General features: G+C 40.6%; 1 protein-coding gene across 10 annotated transcripts in view; it reads right to left on the bottom strand.

The window, feature by feature from the left end:
• ZNF536 (zinc finger protein 536) overlaps nt 1–19,918 on the bottom strand; it is a 352,860-nt gene that overhangs the window by 108,415 nt on the left and 224,527 nt on the right. For 9 of the 10 annotated variants that reach the window (XM_074881579.1, XM_074881572.1, XM_074881573.1 and 6 more), the window contains one exon: nt 16,433–18,013. In XM_074881579.1, coding sequence (XP_074737680.1) covers nt 16,433–18,013 — 1,581 coding nt within the window. Of the gene's footprint in view, nt 1–9,817; nt 11,968–16,432; nt 18,014–19,918 lie in introns of those variants that run through there. The other variant, XM_074881581.1, reaches the window with a different exon arrangement.

Below are 19,918 nucleotides of genomic sequence, written 5' to 3'. Positions count from 1 at the left end.
GTAATATTGGCAAAAATATATTTTGTGTAGCAAAAAAGCTGCCCATACTTTCTCTGAAAGTAACTGTCCATCACTGCATAAGGTGAATAAACAGATTATGCATACTGTTATAAGCTTGTTAATTCTTTAACAAATTAGCCATGAAAAAGTGTTAATTAACTAGTAAAAATGTTTAGGGATTCTTTGAGAAAAAAAATCATAAGAACTAGAAAAGTGTATACTTAGCAATACATAAAAAATACAGGTTTTTAACTCAATTTCTGAGACTTTTACAACAAAGTGCAGAGAAAGACAGATGAAATTATGTTCTGACTACATACACTGAATAAGCCCAATGGGAACCTCTGTATATAGTTATCAGTGGCACTGAAATCTGCTTAGGAAAGCAACAAGTCTTTTGTTCTGTTGACAACAGTTATTACAATTAATTCATTTTGTGATTGGTATTTGCACTGAGTGACAAGGTGTTATTTTACCTCAGTAAAAGTTAAAATGGTAATACCTACATGTGAAATAACACTGAGTTTGCTATCACTCACTCAATAAAAGAAAAGCCTCTCTTCAGAAATGCCTGCTCAGCCACCGCTCCTGCAAACCTGAAGTATTAGCATCAGGCTTCTCCCTCTCCTCTTTCCCCAGATTTATTTTTTTTTTTTCCTCTTCTAAAAGTTCCTTTGGGGGGAAAAAATAAAAAAAAAAAAGTCGTTTACTTTCTGTGAAAAGACAGAACAGAACATAAGTTCTGAACATAACAGGAAAAGGCCTCCAAAACACTCAACTGCCTCTTGGGGCGAGATCCCCACGGTAGATACAGGCTACCTGCCCAGGAGTGGCACTGCCGAGGGCAGGACACGGTGTCCTCTGGACTGAGTCCGCCGGCCGGACTGCAGCAGGGGCTTGCAGAGGCAGGGAGTGGTTCTTGGGGTTGGCGGGCTGGCAGCATCCCCTTTATGGGGGTAGGAGAGACAAGCCCAGCCATAAGCACAGTGCAGGCCGCTCTCCATGCCATGCTGCCATGGGAGCGCTAGGAAGGAGAGTCCTTCATCGCTGCCGTGCTCCGTGCTGTTGGGGTGCCGTCTGCCCAGCCCCAGCATGGCACACAACAGCGGACTTGCTGCAGTTCTGCTCCTTGCAGGCACACAGGAGTCAGCGAGCCCTGAGTGGTCCCAGGTGGGAAGAGGAGGGTCTCCTGCCACTGGAGGCAGGGCAAGGTGCCAGGCAGATGCTGGTGCTGTGTGAGCCATGGAGCTCAAAGCAACAGTTACGAGTTACGTGGCTTTGGGGCTACTGCAGATGCTGCGGAGACCTGCCCATCCCGTGTTCCACGAGGACAGACCTGTGCGGAGGCTGAGAGACCCCAAATGCCGTGGAGCTCCACTGTACTGCCAGAGGAGCTGTGACCCACCACAACGACCCGCTTCAGACCCAGTGCAGCTGCACCTCGATCCAGCCCCTCTCTATGAACTATCTGTGCGTGTCTGCATGTTGGCCCAGCCCCTCCCCATGCAGACGCGTACAGATATTTCATAGAGACCCTCAGCTGCCCATTTTTAGCACAAGAAAGACAAAACAAGGAGTGAGGAGTGTTAGATGATGTAAATTTTACCTTTTGTAGCAGGACCCAGCAAACCAAGGAAAGTTTGCAGCGCTAGCAAATGGCAAATAACCCATTAGCTATGGATAGTTCAGCACGTCTCTACTTTTATTATAAGTTAGCCTCACTAAACCATTGACTTAACAGAGAATCATTATAAATCCCCATTTTGAATTTTTTTATTAGCAGTATTTATCACCTTCTCAAAATCAATCCTATATTTTTAAATTAAAACAAATGACTACTTGTACTGCAATCAATATTAGTACATTTCCCTTTTTTAAAAGGAGAAAAAATGGAATACAAAGAAATGTCCTTCTTTGGCTGCATCAATCCAATTTCAATATAATTCAATATTTAATAAATATAATCCTCTGTGTCTGTGCAGGGAAACATCATAAAAAATGCAAAAGGTTTCCTGGTCTCCAATAACTTGCATGAAACAAAGTGTTTCCTTATTCCTTCCATAAATACTGCAGTCTTATGCTACTGTTTTTTTCTTCCTGCATATTAGAAAGAGTTTGCTCTGATTATGTATAAGAAAGGAGGTTTACATATTTCATGATTAAAAATCCAAAATGCTACCTACCATCTCCAAAAAAATTTCCATCTTTATCTCTTTGTATTTCTTTGGCTTGTTTTTGAAAGGGCAAAAAAGAAAAACCTTATATAATACCTAATTTGTACATCTGTGGTTTCCCTCTGACTTGTGTAGGCACCATATGTTTTTAATTATCATAATAGCCTTAAAGAACCTGTTCAGTGGGAAACACATATGATCCTTTTATTACTGGTTTGTAATTTAAACAGTTTTAACAGAAAAGGTCTGGCTATAAGGGACTGAGAGGCACAAAGGTCTAAAAACCCTGTTATTGACCTCTGAAAGCATGAGTTCAGATCCCACCCACTGAGGTGGGACCCGGCTCTCCCGCCTCTGACAGAGGTAATCAGTCGCATGTGAAACGGCTCTTCGGGACCTTAAAAGACATAATCTCCAATCTCAAATGACTCGACGTTTCAGTCAGCGGCTGACACAATGAAACCGGGGTCTATAAACATTATCATGCACCCGATCTGCGCTTTCCGCTGCCTGGCAAAAGCTTGCAGAGCGATGGTGCCGTAGGAGAAGCCCTATGAACGCCAGAAGCCCAGAATTTCAGCAATTCTCATTAGTTGTTGCCCTTTCAAATTCCCGGTTTTGTCCTTTATGCAAATGCAAGACTGGTGAGCACGCCAGTCTCCCAGCCACGGGAAACAGTCAGATATTTGGAGGTAGGAATTAAATTTAACAAGTTCAATTCACTCCTGATTCTGGACATCTAAACACATAATCAGTCTGATAATGTTATTAATTATCATTCAAGCGACAACCTTTGACACTGGCATGCTCCCACAACCTCCCTACTCCAATAACTCAAACAGAAAATCGTTGGCATGAAAACCCACAGTCTTATGAACAGAAACTGCAAATAAGCAGGCACTGAACATACAACTGGGAGTGAGCAAAATCCCCCTTTTCAGAGAGAAAGCAGAGGCTCACACAATAGCTCAGTCACTTGACCCAAAATGAGATTCTGCACAACTTTGTCCCAAAACAGATAATTTACACCCCAAACAAAGACCTGTGGGGAGAAGAGGGTGGGGAAGGGAGCCTAGCTAAAATTACACTGAGGCTGGAAGTCGTTACGGCTCCATCTCAGGAGATGGATGGTGTCCTCATTAGAACGAAGCTTTATTTAGATGGACGGACAGAATCCTTATTAGAACATTAGGCTGAAAAGTTTAAATGTCAGGAAATACAAAATTAAGATTTTGCAAATAAATGCTGACTTGGAGGAAAAAAGAGCTCCTTGTATAGATCCCATTGGAGACATAGGAAAAATGAAATCACTCAGGAATGGCAATCTCCCAGGCCAGTCTAACCCTTCAAGGGTATTCTTGGAAAACTCCATTTCACAGAAGCCAGAGGAGATCCCTCTTCTTGGGCAAAGTGGTTTCCACTCATGATCTGATGCTATCAGCTCTGTCCCTGGCAGCACACTGAGCCCAGAGGGAAGGGAGGACTCAGCAGCTGTCTCCTCCCACCACCTGTTTCGGGGGGATGCCACCCAGAGGAGGACATGCTGATGTTGGAAACCCATTTCCAGCTGCATGGACTCCAAAAACTGTGAATCAGTCATTCCTTGCCCTTCCCTGTCTCACTGCCCATTCCCAGGCCCTCTGCTTTCTCTGGGGAAACTCAGAGGTATTTTGCAGTCATGGAAAGACAGCTTAATTATCTTGCATACAAAAAAAGAAGGTCATTGTTTTCTGTTTTACCTGAAAGCTAATGGATCTTGGGATACCAGTCGTGGATGCTCAAAATCCCCTCTGGAGCCTTTCTGGTGATTTGTCGTCTCTTGGTTGCCTTTGGTGCACACCGGTCTTTGACGAGGTAATATGTGAGCTATTGCACACTAAAAGCAGATTTTTGAGAGAGGAAGTGCGTGCACACACACATACACCCACACCCACCCAGACACCCTCCACCCCCTTGTCCTGCACCTTGTTTGCAGGTCCTGCTTCGAAGTGCAGTGACCCAAGGAGGAACTTCTCATCTCAAGGCTTCGGTGGTTTGGGTAGCAAAGGCAAGGCAGGATTTGCTCCCAGAGGGGCACAGCACTGCAGAGCTCTGCATGGCGTGGTCCTTGTCCTCTCACCTCAGGGTCACGGAAATGAGCTGTGGGTGCTGCTGTCCCCCACCCTTTGCTGGGACAGACCCAGGCAGCCGGTGAGACAGACATGCTGATGGAGGCAGCCATCTCCACTGGCCTCACCAGAGCTCCCTATTCTTTCTGGATGCAGCAATTCTCACATGGCACTGTGTCACCCACCTGCATGTCACGGGTTTGTCCCCATTGCCAGGCTCTAGGCCTCCACACTGAACTTTCTACTTGGGCCAGAAGGGGATGCTTGTGGAAATACAATTTCTGCTGCAATTAAACAAGTTTTTTTTAAAAAATCTTGCATTTGATATTCTAAATAAATAAAGATTTTTCTCTTGGGGTTTTTGGTTGGGGTTTTTTTTCAGTATGAATCCAGTTTTCCTTTCCCACAGTGTCACCCACAAAATCACCAGGATGAAGTTTTCTGGTGAAACAGAAGAGTTCAGTGTTTAACTCTCAGCATGGGGAGGGTGGCAGGGAACACCACGCATTGCAATTGCACAACCAGAGGATGATTACTCAGCAGGCAAGCCCTACTTTCACACAGATGTGATTGTGTACCTCTCCCACCACCTTCTAAGCAACTGACTCTGCCAGCCACCAGCAAAGGAGGGAGCACCAACATACCCCACCAGAAGGTATCTCCTCACCTTTGGAAAGACAGACAGGATCCACCCATCTGTTGAGTTCATGTCCACCACCACCACATAAAGTCAGCCTAGGGACCCTTCATGCTATAGGTCTTAAGCAAAGTGCTTCCACCTTGTCCTCTTCTTCTCCCATACATGTACGAATACAATTCTACCTTAAGAGAAATCCCAGTTCCGGGCCCAAGAAAACTATTTCTTTTTCTATTTAAGGATCCTCCTTTCATGGTAAGGATCCTCCAAATTTCCAAAAAGTGGATAACAACAATACCACTGTGATCCCATCTGTACACAGCAATGGCACTGTAATGCATAGAGCATAAAACACCAAATTCCCACAGACAGCATCTGTCTTACTACAAACAATGGACCATTATCTTGTAAATAATTCTGATTAAGCTGCAGCATTTTCCCCAAACAAACAGTAGGGGAGCAGAGGGTGAGGATTTTTCTAGTGGGAGTGCCGGTTTTCTCCTTCCCCAGCACTGACACTCAGTTTTTTATTCAACTGATTGGCCCCCTCCCCTCCCTGCTCTGTCCCCCATGGCTTGGTTTTCATCTTCTGACCTTATCCAGCTGTCAATCATTTTGGCAACTAAAGAGGGAGCCGTCATGTTAATGGAATTCCCACCTCTATCCTTTGAGAAAGCTTTTCTGGTTTGTTTTTTAATTTTTCACCTCAACATACAGTTATATAACTATTAGTGAACCCTCCTGTTATTAAATAGTTCTGATGTTAGGGGATGGAAAAATCAGCCACACTGCTGGGTGCGTGTTGGTGCCAGTCAGAGTTTGGGGATGTCTGGCTGTGCTGGTAATGTGTCTTGGTGCATTTGGCATCTGGGTGAACAGGGCAAGGGAGCAGACTTCGCTGGGCAAAAGCTGTCTCCCTCTTCAAATGCTGAGCAGGGAGAGCAGAGCCCTCAGCTGCCCACAGCAGGAGCGGGGCTGGGGCTTGCCAGCCCATGCCCGTGGGGCACCTGCACCCGCCGGAGCAGCACGCTGCGCTCCTCTGCACTCCAACTGGCATGCTAAACCAGCAACAGGTTCACCAGGAAGATCTGAAAGGATTTAAAAGAAAACTGAGCACACAGACCAGAACAGGGTTAAGCGTGCAAAGGGAGAAGTGAAACAAGACACAGTTAGGGCTAATGTGGTCCTTTCTTCTAAGGTCCACAAACTGTGGCAGCTGTGAACTGAGGAGAGCCCCCAAGAAATCCTGAATTTCATCTTTAACCTGTTAATTTCAATGCACAAAACTTTACTTATATGTCTCTCTTGATAAATTTCACATCTCTATATGGCTGAAGTGTTGGTTTTCCTTCCCTGCATCCTCTTAACTTGCCTTGTTATACATGTGAGCTGTTTGGGACCAAACGCACTTCCTGGCTTGAAAAAAAAAAAAAAAACAATCAAGTAAAGCAGCAAGGACTAATCTAGGATGGTAACGTCAAAAAGCAGGCAATAAAAATTTTACCTTACAAGTAGCAAATTGAAGTCACTGCCATTCAATTAAAAACCACACAACAGCCAGTTCAGCCACCACATCAGTGAGTGTGAGCAGGAACACCGGGACCTGCCACGCACTGTGAGGACTGACCACTGAGCATCACACTGACACTGAAAAGGAGGGGACAAACTGTGGCAGGCAGCGTGGCAGGTCCTCGGTCCTGACAAGGGCCTGTTCGCGCAGGCGCAGGACAGGAGGACCCGCAGGCTGGCGGTGGGCTGGGGGCCAAGCAACCCACCAGACACATTGCTGAGCCATCGCCTGCCTCGGGCGCCAGTGCTGCACGGCTCCGCAATGGGGCTGGGGCTGGTGTGCTGCGGCGATGGTCAAACATCGGCGGCTCAACCCAGCTGGCACTCTGAAGAGCCCTGAGGTTCTCCTATTTGGTAGAAAGACATTATGGCCAAAATATGGCAAAGCTCCTGCAGGTGCAGAGAGCCCCGAGCGCCGGCCGCTTGGCGCGGACAAGGGCTGAGGCTGGAGGCAGGCTTCAGCACCGGGTTCACCGCGCTGTGCTGCTCAGGAAGTCGGGCTTACGAACGCTGCTGGGATATTGAAGGGATATACACACCCAACACATATTTTCAATGTGTGTTTATTTTCATCAATAAATTTTTATAGCTTACTGTAGTTATATCAGAGAAAGAAGCATTTATACACTGAGGACTTATATAATGTTCTTCATCTTCAAAGTGGTTTACAAACATTAATTAATTCATTTATCCTCACAGCACTCCTACCAGGGAGATAAGTACTATTATTTTCCATTTCACAATGGAGAATCCAAAGCAGAAAACGTATTTTTTTTCATGGTCAGTGAGTGAATCACAGGTAGACCTGCAGGACGAGCGAGGGCTGCCAGCTTCTGAACATGAGCCCCCCTCCCCAAATCTTATTTAAAAGACTCATGTTCTGCCAGAGTCATGGCACATACTAGGATATGCCTTGGGTTTTTCCTTCAGTAAGAGATAATTAAGGAACAATTCCCTCTCTGATCCCCAGCATGGCATGCTATTTTCTACCCCACTGTTGCTCTGCGAGCTGAACAATGGCTGTTCTATGCAGGGAACGGCACTACAGACGCCCCGGATCAGAGGAGATCGGCTTAAAGAAACTTGCTGGCCTGCGTCTCGCTCCACGGACAATGGGGTGGGCTAGGCAGCTTGGGTGCAAATGCTTGATGTGGGGGCGGCTTCAGGAACACCTGCTTGTAAATGGCAATGCTCCGGGCAGGGGCATCTGTTAGCTGAAGTCCCTCAGATCCAGCATAGCTATCAAGAAATTTCATGTAGTAGGAAAATTACTGTGGTTTCCGGTATTTGGTCTCAATCCTAAGTGTATTCCTTTTACATTCGTGTGGGAGAGATGCATAGTGCTCCTAGTTCACCTCTGTGGTGCTGCTGTAAATAAACCTCTTTCCTGTTTGCTCCTTGCCAGCAAATGTGTGGCTGCTACAAATGGCAATAACAGTTACTGTGAGCTTGAAAGGCTCAATTTCAAGGCATCTCAAAAAATAAAACTGTGACCGGGTCTTCTAAGGAAGTGTTCAGATCAGAGAACTTAAATCAACATTGGGAATGACAAGCTGAGAAAAAAACCCTAATTTTAAAATTTCTGAGAAAGATGTGTTTCACCTGTTATAATCCTTGTTAGTGAAGACCTTACCCACCCTGGGTTTTTTCCCATTAGTTTATGTTTTGACAATAATAAAAATGCACAAAACCCCAAACCTTCTAGGTAATTTCCTAGCTTAGAAAAGATACATTCATTAGCAAAATAAACCATCAAGTTAAGCCATGGCATATTGTAGAAGACAGGACCATGTCCTGCTGGGGAAAGGCCTGTACCTAGACTTTGCTTCAGAACAACCAGAACAATTGTTTAGTGAGAAATGGTTTTTGCATATGACTCATCAACCCTTGAAAACAGGATTTCTTATATAATACAAGTGCTGACACAGCCTTCACTTCAGTGGTGTGACTGCAGCTGTATAATTACAACTTTAGATTTGATGTTATGGACCTTAGGTTACGCTGTTCAGACAAATGCTCTATTGTATCACAGAGATATTTTTTCCTTAGTCATATTGCCCACAGGACAATAAGGACTATATTCACAGCTCACTGCATAGAAGTTTAGGCATGTAACAGCCAGTGGTATTACACAAGATGAGATTATACCCTATGGGGGTTAAATGGATTCATAATTGCCACTTTTTCTTGTCTTTTTTTTTTCTTTGCTCCTAGTTGATACTTTTTTGGAAGTGCTCTCCAAATAAAAGGAAGAACAATCTCACACTGCGTCTGGATAAATGTTACAGTTGTCTCACAAATGCTGTATTATTTCTAGCCCTTCCAAAATAATATAATTGTCCTACTGCTGAAGTACAGATTTTTCTCAGTATGACACAGAACACTAAAATGTCAGGTCCTGACTCATGGTGTTTTGGTGGAATAAATAAAAAGTACCAATATGCTTATTCAAAACTGACAGCATTAATGAAGATGTGACACTAGGAGCCCTAGTCATGTTTTCCTTTAGCTTCCATTGCATACTCAGTGGTGCACCAAAGAACCAGACACCTCTTACGGGTCCCATCCTGGAAACACTTACCATAGACCTGAGTGGTACTACTGGGACTGATGCGACTGGTTGCTTGTTATCCTATGCTGGCTTTATCTTGGGTGAATCGTACGTGGGTCTGAGGAGGGAGGCTAGTCTCAGGACGCTTACCACACATTCTTTCCATGGGAAACAAAAAGGAGAGTTCAGTGCTATCTGCAGTATTGAAGACTGTGACTTAATGTAAGGCTAGGCAAGACTAACCAAGAAAGATCACTCACGGGCTGTATGCTCCTGGTATTTTTCCACTGGGATAGACGTTGTATACCCATTACTCACTAAGGCTGTATTTCCAGCTGCAGGACCGAACCCAAATATGTAGCTCACCCTGGCCAAGCACCCAGACACTAATACTTACACACTTAATCCATCCCACATTACTCATTTTTAACCCAGTGGCCTCCACAAAAATTTTTGCTGGATTTTAATAGTGACAGAGAAGAAACAGGTCCCACATTCCCAAGATACTTTCTGTGAGAGGAAGCAAGTCTAATGTCCCCCCTTATACACCTGCCTAACCACACATGGCGTCGTTCTAACGACAAACCACTCCCTCCTTAGAAGACTGCATTTTTAATCAATAGATCCTTTACAAGGCCAACAAGTAGCTTTGCAGAGTTTGCCTCTCAAAGCATCAAAAAACTGTGGATTGCATGAGAGGTCTTTGGTTTATCAAAAGGTACAATAGTTTCTCAGAGAATTTTCTTGAGTGAATTAACAAAATGACTCAAAACTGCACTAATGGTTAACAGCTTTTTTTTATTAGCAACACTGAGATAAGTTATTGAAGCATTTTAGTATTGTTTTACATTCCATTCAGAAGTGACCTAACTTGTAACTCCATATACATTTAAAGATATAGTTTGACACTTATTCAGAAAGCAACAATTATTAAAACTTACATACCTTCATTACCAGGAAACCTTAATATATTTTCTAATTACTTCCAACAATACTCTATTCCAAAGCACATGATAACCCACTAGAAGTTTACACATTTCACTTCAATCACAGGTTTTAAATTGTGGATGTCAGAGTGCTGTTCATTGAATTTTACTGTCTTTCTTGGTTAATATTGGAAAACCTGGCACAATATATTAAGCTAGAAATATTGCTTAAAGAATATGAAAAAAGATAACTACAGTATTTTTTCCTGCTAAAGCATTACAAAATACAGGACCATTAAAAACTCAAATAGAAATGACAATAAATAACCTTAAAAATGTTAAGAGAATTTTCACTCATACTAAAGTCCATTCCCTAAGCTTGCCAAACACATAAATAACAGAACATATTCAGGACTTCTATTTTTGTACTAGTATGGTTTGTTATATATTGTGGATGTATTGTGTATACATATATTAATGATTACACTTAAGGTATATATTTTTTCTTTGCTGAAACAATTAATAAGCCTCAGGTAATTATTTATCCCTGGTACTACAGGTATCTAGATAGGTGGGAGCAAACCTCAGAAATTCCAGATATGCAATACTGTGCATAACAAGCTCATCTCTGCATAAAGATATCCTAAATTCCGTAGATTACAAAGATGAATTTGGTTATTTATTTCTGAAAGACTGTAACATAAAATTATAACTGCTGCCAAATTAATTGTTTAAAATTGGCCTCATAATAGGTATTAATCGTACACTTAGTTTTGACTTACAAGGATGTCTAAATTGTTCATGTTTATGAATAGTTATAGGAAATACTATACCTCAGACACAAGAATATATATTCCTGAACCAAAACACAAACCAGGGCATTGTCTCACTTTGGAAAGACCTGGAAACATCTCTATGTCTCTGCCTAATCCTAAATTATAATTTAAATTTGACCTGGATATGACAAAAACAATAAGAATATATTGTTTGGGAGGTGAAACTTAGAGTAAAATCATACAGCTCTAAGCTTAGATCATTATTTTGTCTCTGCAAAGAAAAGAAAAGCCTTTCTGTGCTAGGGATTTGCCTTGGTGCGGCTGGCCACTGATGTCTGAAATCAAGGCACATACCAAGGCCTCCTTTTGCAAACACAATCCCCCTTTCAGATCTGGTGCTAGGAGGGACTGAATGCTTCCAGTTTCACTGGGAATAGAAGGTACTTAGCACTTAGCTGTATCAGATATTTTAGGGGTTAATTTCCAGAAACATAAACGGAATGGGAATGTTACACCGCAATATGAAAAATGGTAAGAAATAAAAGTTTTCAACAGTAAACAAATGGTGATACCAAACTTATCTGACCGATTTCTGATAAAACAAAATATAATCAAATTAAATTACAGGAATATAGCAATGAAATTTAAAGTCAAATAAACATAGGACCTGATTCTGCAATCCTTAGTCATGAAAGTAGTCCCACTCATCGAGAATGAGGGATGCAAGACTGGGTCCTTAGCTTCTGCTTAGGAAGTCAATGTTGATTCAGACAGTATCTTTTCTAGCCAAAAATATGCAGCAAAAGGAAAGTAACATAAACAAGGCTAAATGTCAACAGTGTTTGCAGACTTACAGACACCATCCATTTGTTTGTACTGAAATGACTAGCGAACCATTTGGCAAATACAATGCTATTCACAGACCAACCCTTTTATCCAGCAGCACAAACTTCACTGGATCACTGGCATTCCCAGTTAATTAAAAAAAGGAAGCAAGCCATATGAGTTTGGTTTGATATTGCCATGCAAATGGCACCGCGACATCCAGAAGTGTGGCTGAAACCCAGGCGTGGGGGCCGAGGTGCTGATCTCCCGTTCAGCAGTACAGTTCATACACTAAAAGCCGGCCTTGGATCTCCTAACTGAAACTACAGAAACCTCTTCAAAATCACCATAATGGGGTAAAGAAAAGTCTGCTGTAAAACTTCCATATCATTTCATTCTGCCTTGAAGGAAAAGAATATTCTGGTTACTCCTTCAATTGCAGATCAGGACAAAATGTTGGGTTACTTAAGTGCATTATAAGAGACTTTAAATGGGCAGGAGTACTACAATTTGCTGCAGTAGGATGACCTTCCACTGCCTTGTAGCTGTCCAAGAGCTTGGATATATCAGGCCTTTGGCTTCTGTTTAATATGGATTTTAGAATTTTAAAAAGCTGCAATAAAGATTCAAGTGAATCCACCACAAACAATTAAAAATATTTTTCTGTATTTTATATGTTGGTGGTAGTTCTGAAGGGGTTAGCATTATAATCTTTTTGGTTTTGACACCTGTGGCAATAAGCAATTTACAACAACTAAATTCACTATTTAAACATTGGGGTAGAGCACTATAATTATGTGACAATAAAGCTGTAATAATCTGCCACAATCCATCTTCCCCTTGCCCAGCCCTCTTGTCTGTGCTGCAGTTCCACATTTGGAAGGTATTTCAGAAAGTTACAATGCTGAAAATTTTAATAATTCTGTGCAATGTTGAACGCTTTCAGCTCCAAAGGAAACTGGAAGTGCTCAGCCCTTTGCAGGATCAGAACTCCAAAGCTGTTACCATACATCAGAAGGGCCTTGCCCTGTTTTCATGCAGTGAAAGAAGTGATAATGGGGTGGAGCCTATGCAGGAGAAAACAGCACTAATCGCAGAGGAAAGCAAGTATGAATGGAAGCAAATTAGATTTATAGAGACAACATGGAACTAATACTTTTGGACATCATTAAGTGTGGGTTCAATAGCACTAACCCATTAAGCAACCAGCTAACACCCAGGACTATCTCTGGGCAATAGTTCTGTAGCCTACCAGCTCTTTGAAAGCCTAAGTACTTCCCAAGCAGAGAATGCAGCTAGGGAAATTTTACCATTTTAGACACAAAGCAGAAAAATTTAAAGGGAAGGAGAGAGAGAAAGAAAAGAGTCGTCATAAATAGATGCTGTGCAAATCACTGTAAATTAATGACTTGGAACGGGAGGTAGAACATTATTGCGATACAACTACATGTATATGGGAAGACAAGCAAAGAGAAGAGCATAAATGGAAAGGAAAACAGATCTTCCAAAACTTAAATACAAGGTAGGTCTAGAACCTCCAAGCATAAATTCTCGAAAGAGCAAGGGCTGTGAAAGCAGAGTACATGGATGCTCTCTTCAGAGAGCATAGGTACCAAGACATGGAGCCCTGGGCTTCCCCTCCATGCTGGGCTAGTGGCTGCCAAGCAGCAAGGAAAAGCATGTCTTCTTCTTAGAAACTGCGTGGTAGCAAAGATTAACAAGATCAGCTCCTAGGTATAGTCACCTGGGACTTCAAAACCAAGTACAGGTCAGGAGTAACTCTAAATTCATCAATGGTATTTTATTCCTTCTGTTCTTTCCTATTCTGCTACATATGTAAAGGAGAAATACTACAAAAAATTGTGATTTCTCAGCAGCATTTTGACATAGAAAATTCTGTATTATGCAGTAATAATGGTTTTTTCCTAACCGTGTCTTTCATCCCTACAGTCTGAAGCATGATAGGAGCATAAAGGAATTATGTATACATCATCAGTCTCTCTATATATAGGGAAACTGAGGACTGCTTTCCCCATTTGTGGTAACTTTCCAAAACAACAATGTGAGTTAGTGGCATTCTCCTCTAGAAATTAAACCCTTTTCATGCCAAGCTTTGTGCTTAAAAACTGACCCATTATCTTAAGGTAAAATCTGCCAACTAAAAATGATCCACATGGATCACTGAAAATCCCAGCTTGTTTTTATGCAGCCAGAAATTTAACTCAATTAGCGTGGCCAATCAAAGATGCAATCTCAGCTAACTGAAGCTGAGATATTTTATTTCAATTTTATTTCCACTGTATTCTGACTGAAGAAAGAGCACCATGCCTTGCTGTCTTGATTGTGCAAGGACTGTATCAAGTGTATCAGTGTTCTCTTGAGATGTCAACAACCCACAAATCATTGGCTGTAAAAAGAAAGGCACACGGTCTCCCAAAATACAAAGGAACACAAGAATCATGCCCTAGAATCGGGTGCTGAAGGTGGGTCTCAAGTTTTCTGATCTCTCAGGCAGTAGGAGAGACAAAGGGAACCACGACTAAGATGATGGGCTTTGTGCAAGAGGGAAAGCAGGCTAATAAATGAACAGGGTGCTTCTGATGGCTAATCTGCAAGCGCAGAAACATCAGGTGAGATTCCCCACACTAGCATGCACAGATGGAGTGTGATTTCACAGTATAAAATGTCACTGAGGAAATGAAAACTCCCCAAAAACACTACTTTCAAGTGGGCGGTGTCCAAGCCAACCAAATAAAAAAAGAACTACTGACACGGGGCTTGTTCATACTCATCCACTTTTGCTGTGACATATCAAAAAAATGAAATAATATATTTAAATAATCAACCTTAATTCTTATATTCTGCAAACACTCAATAGAATGTCAGTAAAGAATTTGAAAAAGCTGTTTTTGGAGGGGGGAGAAAGGAGGACTCGCACTGCATTTTCCATTAAAAAATGGCTTAAAAAGTAGAACAGACAAGCTTCTGTTTTTTTTTTTTTTTTTCCTTCATACTTCAAGTCAAATCCATTATCACTGGGCAGAGCTTGTGAAAGGGATATGGTCTTTAAAATCGTATAAACTCAAACCATCATAAAATGTCTGTTGAATTGATTGGAAGATGAAACAAAAAACTAATGGCAGTAACATGACCTCATTTCAATAATAACGTTAGAGGGGGGATTTTTGTTGTTGTTTTAAAAATCTTATGTCTGGAAAGATGTATAAAGATATTTTGTACAAAGCAACTAATCTTAGTTTTCCAATTTTTTTACTTGTATGTTTAGAGAGTAATTTCTCTGCTGTATTTTTTTTTTTTTTGTAACTGATTGATGGTACTCCACAAATAGAGAGAAAAAAAATCCAAGTAGGATTTTGCTAGATGCAAATTAAATCAACTATCAACTATTTTCAAAGTATTAGTAATGTAACTGCTGATTTTAAAGAATCTGGAAATATTTCCAACTATCTGAATTGGTGCATTAAGACACAGAAGTTTACAAGGCCATGCAGATGCTTGGGCTCGTGATTCAGTTTAAGTAATTACAATATGGTGAAGCCAAAATGCTCTAAGAATTCAAGTGAGATAAACTTTGTGAGGAGAAATCAGACTTTTTTATCACACCAACTAATAAACTTGGAAAAGCAGAGAGAGGCCTGAAGAAGGGGTTATGGCTTTAAGCACATACACTATCCTAGTAAAGTCAAACAAAGCTCCCACTATCCTTAAGTTAACCAGGGTAACCATTCTTAAATGTTTGCAGATTTAGTGTTTCATTTTAAATTGTCAGGCTATACAACTGTTGATCATATTTTCTTTTTTTTTTTTTTAACTTGACAACATTTTATTATGCATGTTCAGCTCTGACAATGAGTTTTCTGATTAGTTTGAAGGTTAAGTGAAACAAGCATTACTGAAGTTTTTGTGTCCTTTGTTGACTCTGCGTTTTAAAGTGATACTGTTTTTCAAAGGATTTACACTCTAAAATCTCTTTCAAACAAGAACTATGCTGACAAAATAGGAGATCAATTGAAAAAATCCTCATTCTCGTGTTCCAACTAGATTTAACTTCCATTTTTGTCAGATACGATGTGTGTGATATGAGGAAATAAAACTTCAGCTTTGTAAATCAGAGACTAGTAAGGGTAAAGGGTGGTTTTGTTTGTTTGGTGTGTTGTTGGCTTTTTAATTACCTGCAGGCATATTCTTAATTAGGCAAATCACAATTTGTACAACGACTAGTTAGAATAGTGAAAATGGTCAAGGGCAACTACTGTATGGGTGCCATTGAAACAAATCAGAAAAATATAATTTTAAAAAAGGGAAGGGAAAGAAAAAAAAAAAAGAGGCTCTTCACCACAGGTAGACGCATTGCATGCACTTGGCCTTTGATTTCATTAATATTGTGGTAATTGAACACACCCCAATTCAAAGAAAGAAAAAAAAAAAGAGAGAGAGAAAGCAAGGTTTGCTTGGCAAAGCATCCAGTGTTTTTCTTGGGTTCTTACTTATATCAAAATACTGAAAAGTTTGCAAGTTACCATGTAAATTTTTTAAAACTTTTTCCTCCTTTGAGTATGCTAAAGCAGTAAGTATCCCCTTCAGATGCCACTAGCACAGATAGTCTATATTGCTGCTACTCTAGTTTAAAAAGCAAGTTCTTTCTAAAATCCTGTATAAGTATATGCATGCAGCACTGCTGATTTCAATGGAGTAGACCACATATAAGACTAGAATTTGGCCCACAGGGTTTAACATTTAAAAAAATGTATTACTAACAAACATGACTAAGTATATTTAAAGAGCAGCTTCATGATTCTGCACAAGTGTTTTCTGAAATGGTCTAAAAGAAGGTCTAAAACTTACCACACAAGTCAGGTCTCTTGATACATCCACTAGTTGCTGTGCTACTTGCAAGTCCATTAAAGGCTGCTAAGCCATCAGAGCTGTAAGCTCTTAGGACTGACAACATGTTCATCTGCTTCTCCAGGACCTGTGGACCCTGAACTTGTTCAGGTTTCATCACTCCTTGTGCAGTTTCATGGGAGGATAGAAGACTCTGACTGTGCCACTGCTTTTCTGAGGCTTGCGGCAGTGGTGATACAAGCCCTTGTGTTGGTTGTGAGGTGACTGCACTTTGTATATTGTCACCTCCTTCACTGCTTTCTTTATTTAGGGCAGACAACTGCTTATTCATAATATCTGGTTCTGTGTCAATGTCCTCATCTTCAATGTTTTCTTCCTTGGAAGATTCCATATCCTCAGATGAAGCTATGTCAGAAAGGTCATCAGTAGCACTTTTATTTACAGAGTCAGAGAGCAGAATATTTGGGTCATCTTCGGATTGTGTTTTTATTTCGGATTCATTACTGGTGCAAGAATTTTGTGTTCCTGTGCCAATAACACCAGGATAAACACCAAACTGCTTATAGAAGTCTGTTGTAAAATTACAAAAAGTGGATTCCATGTGGCTGGGCCAGGCAGTGCTCTTTTGCTCTCCCAGGGTCTCTTTATTTTGTCCTTGGGTCATTTTCTCAGAAGCTGAGTCCAGCTGGCTCAGCATGTTTGAAACTACTGCATCCTTGCTGGACTGCACAGAAGAGGGGAGCAAGCTCACTTTATTAACCGAGGCTGAAGCTTCTCTAGATTGGTCTTTGTTGTTCCCTATGATGCTGTCTTTACGTTTAGCCTTGCCCAAGTGATTGGCCTGGAGGTGCAGAGCCATTAGTTCCATAGATGAAGTTGTAAAGGAACAAAATAAGCAGCCGTGCCAAGCAATATTGTCTTGCACAGTAACAGATGAACCTGGGAGGGAGGCTGCATCTGGCCTTACGGATAAGTCAAGAGGTTCGTATTGTGACTTTTCTGTTTTTCGCTGTGAGGACTTGCTATTTATCTTTTCCTCACCAGCATCTGAGCCCAGAGCTTTTGCTGAAAGTGGATCTGAGAGAGCTTTATCTTTCATTTCTTTTTCTTTCTTCAAAGAACTTAGGACAAAGCTGTCCATGAAAGCTTGCAAAGACCCTTGAAAGTTCACACCGTTCCCAACCATATTCTGGTAAGCACGGCCAAGTTCAGAGAAGTGTGTTCCTTTGGAAGATATGTCTGAACCCTTCATATTTTCTGAAGATACTTCAGATGACATGCTAGCCGCTTGCCCTTGCTGATCTCCAGAAGACAGCATTCCTGACGTCCACTGCTGCGAGACCATGCCACTTCGGAAATCGATACCAGGAAGCCCCTTGAAGGCTCCTCTTAATATATCTGGTCTAATAAACACAGAACTTTTACTTGATGTCTCATCTTTGTGTTCTTGACTTGCAGTCTGCCCAGAGAGTGGTCCTGCTCCATTCTGTCGCTCCCGATGGTGCCGTTCCAAGTGGTATTTGAGGGATGCAGACTGAGTACCAGCATAATCACAATGTGGACACTTGTAAGGCTTCTCACCTACAGGTATGGATAAAGATGAAAGTATAAAGAAAGAGAGTTAACTGTACTTTGGTGTACAGATGAGTGAAGAAAAAAAAATCAACATTAGCTGCTTGAAAACAAGAAGATCTTAGAGCTAATAATTCATTTTTAAAAAATAAATGTCTTTAATTGAAGAGTAATCCATAAACTGAATATTTCTACAATGGGTTTCCAGAATGTGGGGCTATTCAGGAATGACATGGTATCTACACACAATTAGCCATCTTTTTCTTAATCTAACATGTAGAAAACTGTTGTAGAATTAAAAGCTATGATTATGAAAATGAAGCATAACAATTTCAACCACAGTAATCATTAAAAGTACAAGTTTAAAAAAAAGAGAGACAAAGAATGTAACAAATGGATGGTTGCAATATTTTGTGTATACAATTGCTCTAAAATTTGTTTAAATTATACACATGGAAACCATTTTTAAACCTAAAAATTTTATGGCACTGTTACGCAAGACTGAAATGAATGATTTAAGTCTTGCTCTGCAGTAAATCATGGATATAATTAGCAAATGGCATACTGCACAAGTAATTTATCATTATTTGGAGGGCACCATTCCAGAAGGATTCAAAGATCTGCAGACCTACTGCATTGTTTCTAAATAAAGAACTATAAATACAGATTCTATAAAATATTAATATCATTACATTATGATTGCAGCATGTAAGAACATATAGTTAAAATAAAAAGTAGTCAATAAAATAAAAAAGAAATCGAGTAATAAAAAAGTACAAAATATATTTAGTTTCTGTATTTGAAATTAGTATTATCTACTGGTTTTTGCAGTCCTTTAAATTTGTACTAATGGCATTTCTAATGCTCAAGTAGTAAAATGTGTAATTTACCTACCATAAGCACTTTTCTAGGATTAGCTTGAACAGAGTTTTAAAACATATAAGATTATTTTCATGAATTAAATATATATTTGAATCCCACACTAAACTTTTATTGTTCTTCCTATACTTTAAAGGAGGTAGAAGGTATTACACGTATAGTAAATATTCACATACAATCATAAAGACATATCCAAAAAGAACGTCCATCTAAGCAAATGTACATCTAAATTTTTGCAGAGCACTTGTTAGCAATGCAGAGTTCCTTTTGAAGAAAGAAGTACAGAAATCCTCACTAAAAGTGACAGGAATCTGAAAAATCTGTGAGCTGTCAATATTGGCAATTATTTCTATGAGGGAGCTCAAGAAGAAGAAGAAGAAACTGTTTTCTCTACGCAGTTTTTTTTTCCCCTGAGTGATCCAAAAGACAAAGGCAAGCCTTCTCCAAATGGTGTAATGGAAATATTTGTTTTGAAAACTTTCTCCACAGTAAAAATCCTATAGAATATTACGTAGTTCACCAAACCAGCTGGAAAGTTACCCATTTTCAAATAACCTCAAAATCTGCTTAAAACAAAATTGAAAGGCTTTCAAACTTTTGTTATTTAAGCTACAGGCTCAATCAGAAGGCTGGTAAATACTTGGGAAGCTGCTCCTCTCACTGATTGCAGGAATTTACTAATGAGAAGCAACACCAGAACACTCAAATGACCATATAGCACTGCACAAGCTGGCTTACTGACCATGAACAGTAGCTGGATATGTGCTGAAATTCAAATGGGGCTGAAGTAAATTACAAGCAGTGGAAATTCTAAATCCATAATGTAATCCTAAAGCTAAATGGTGAGACATGAGAGCTTTACATCAACCACATCAATCGACTTTTTTTCGAGGAGAAAAGTGCAGCACCTCAAACAAGAGGTGTTCAGCAGAGGAAGAGGTAGTAATTAGCATGGTCCATGCTTTAGGCCTGGGCCAACACACCTTAACAGAAGACATCAGATTTAACCATTTCAGTGCAACTACTGAGTCTTCC

The sequence above is a fragment of the Strix uralensis genome, chromosome 12, assembly GCF_047716275.1.
Source record: "Strix uralensis isolate ZFMK-TIS-50842 chromosome 12, bStrUra1, whole genome shotgun sequence".
NCBI classification, from domain to species: domain Eukaryota; kingdom Metazoa; phylum Chordata; class Aves; order Strigiformes; family Strigidae; genus Strix; species Strix uralensis.
This window is presented reverse-complemented; position numbering and strand designations above follow the sequence as displayed.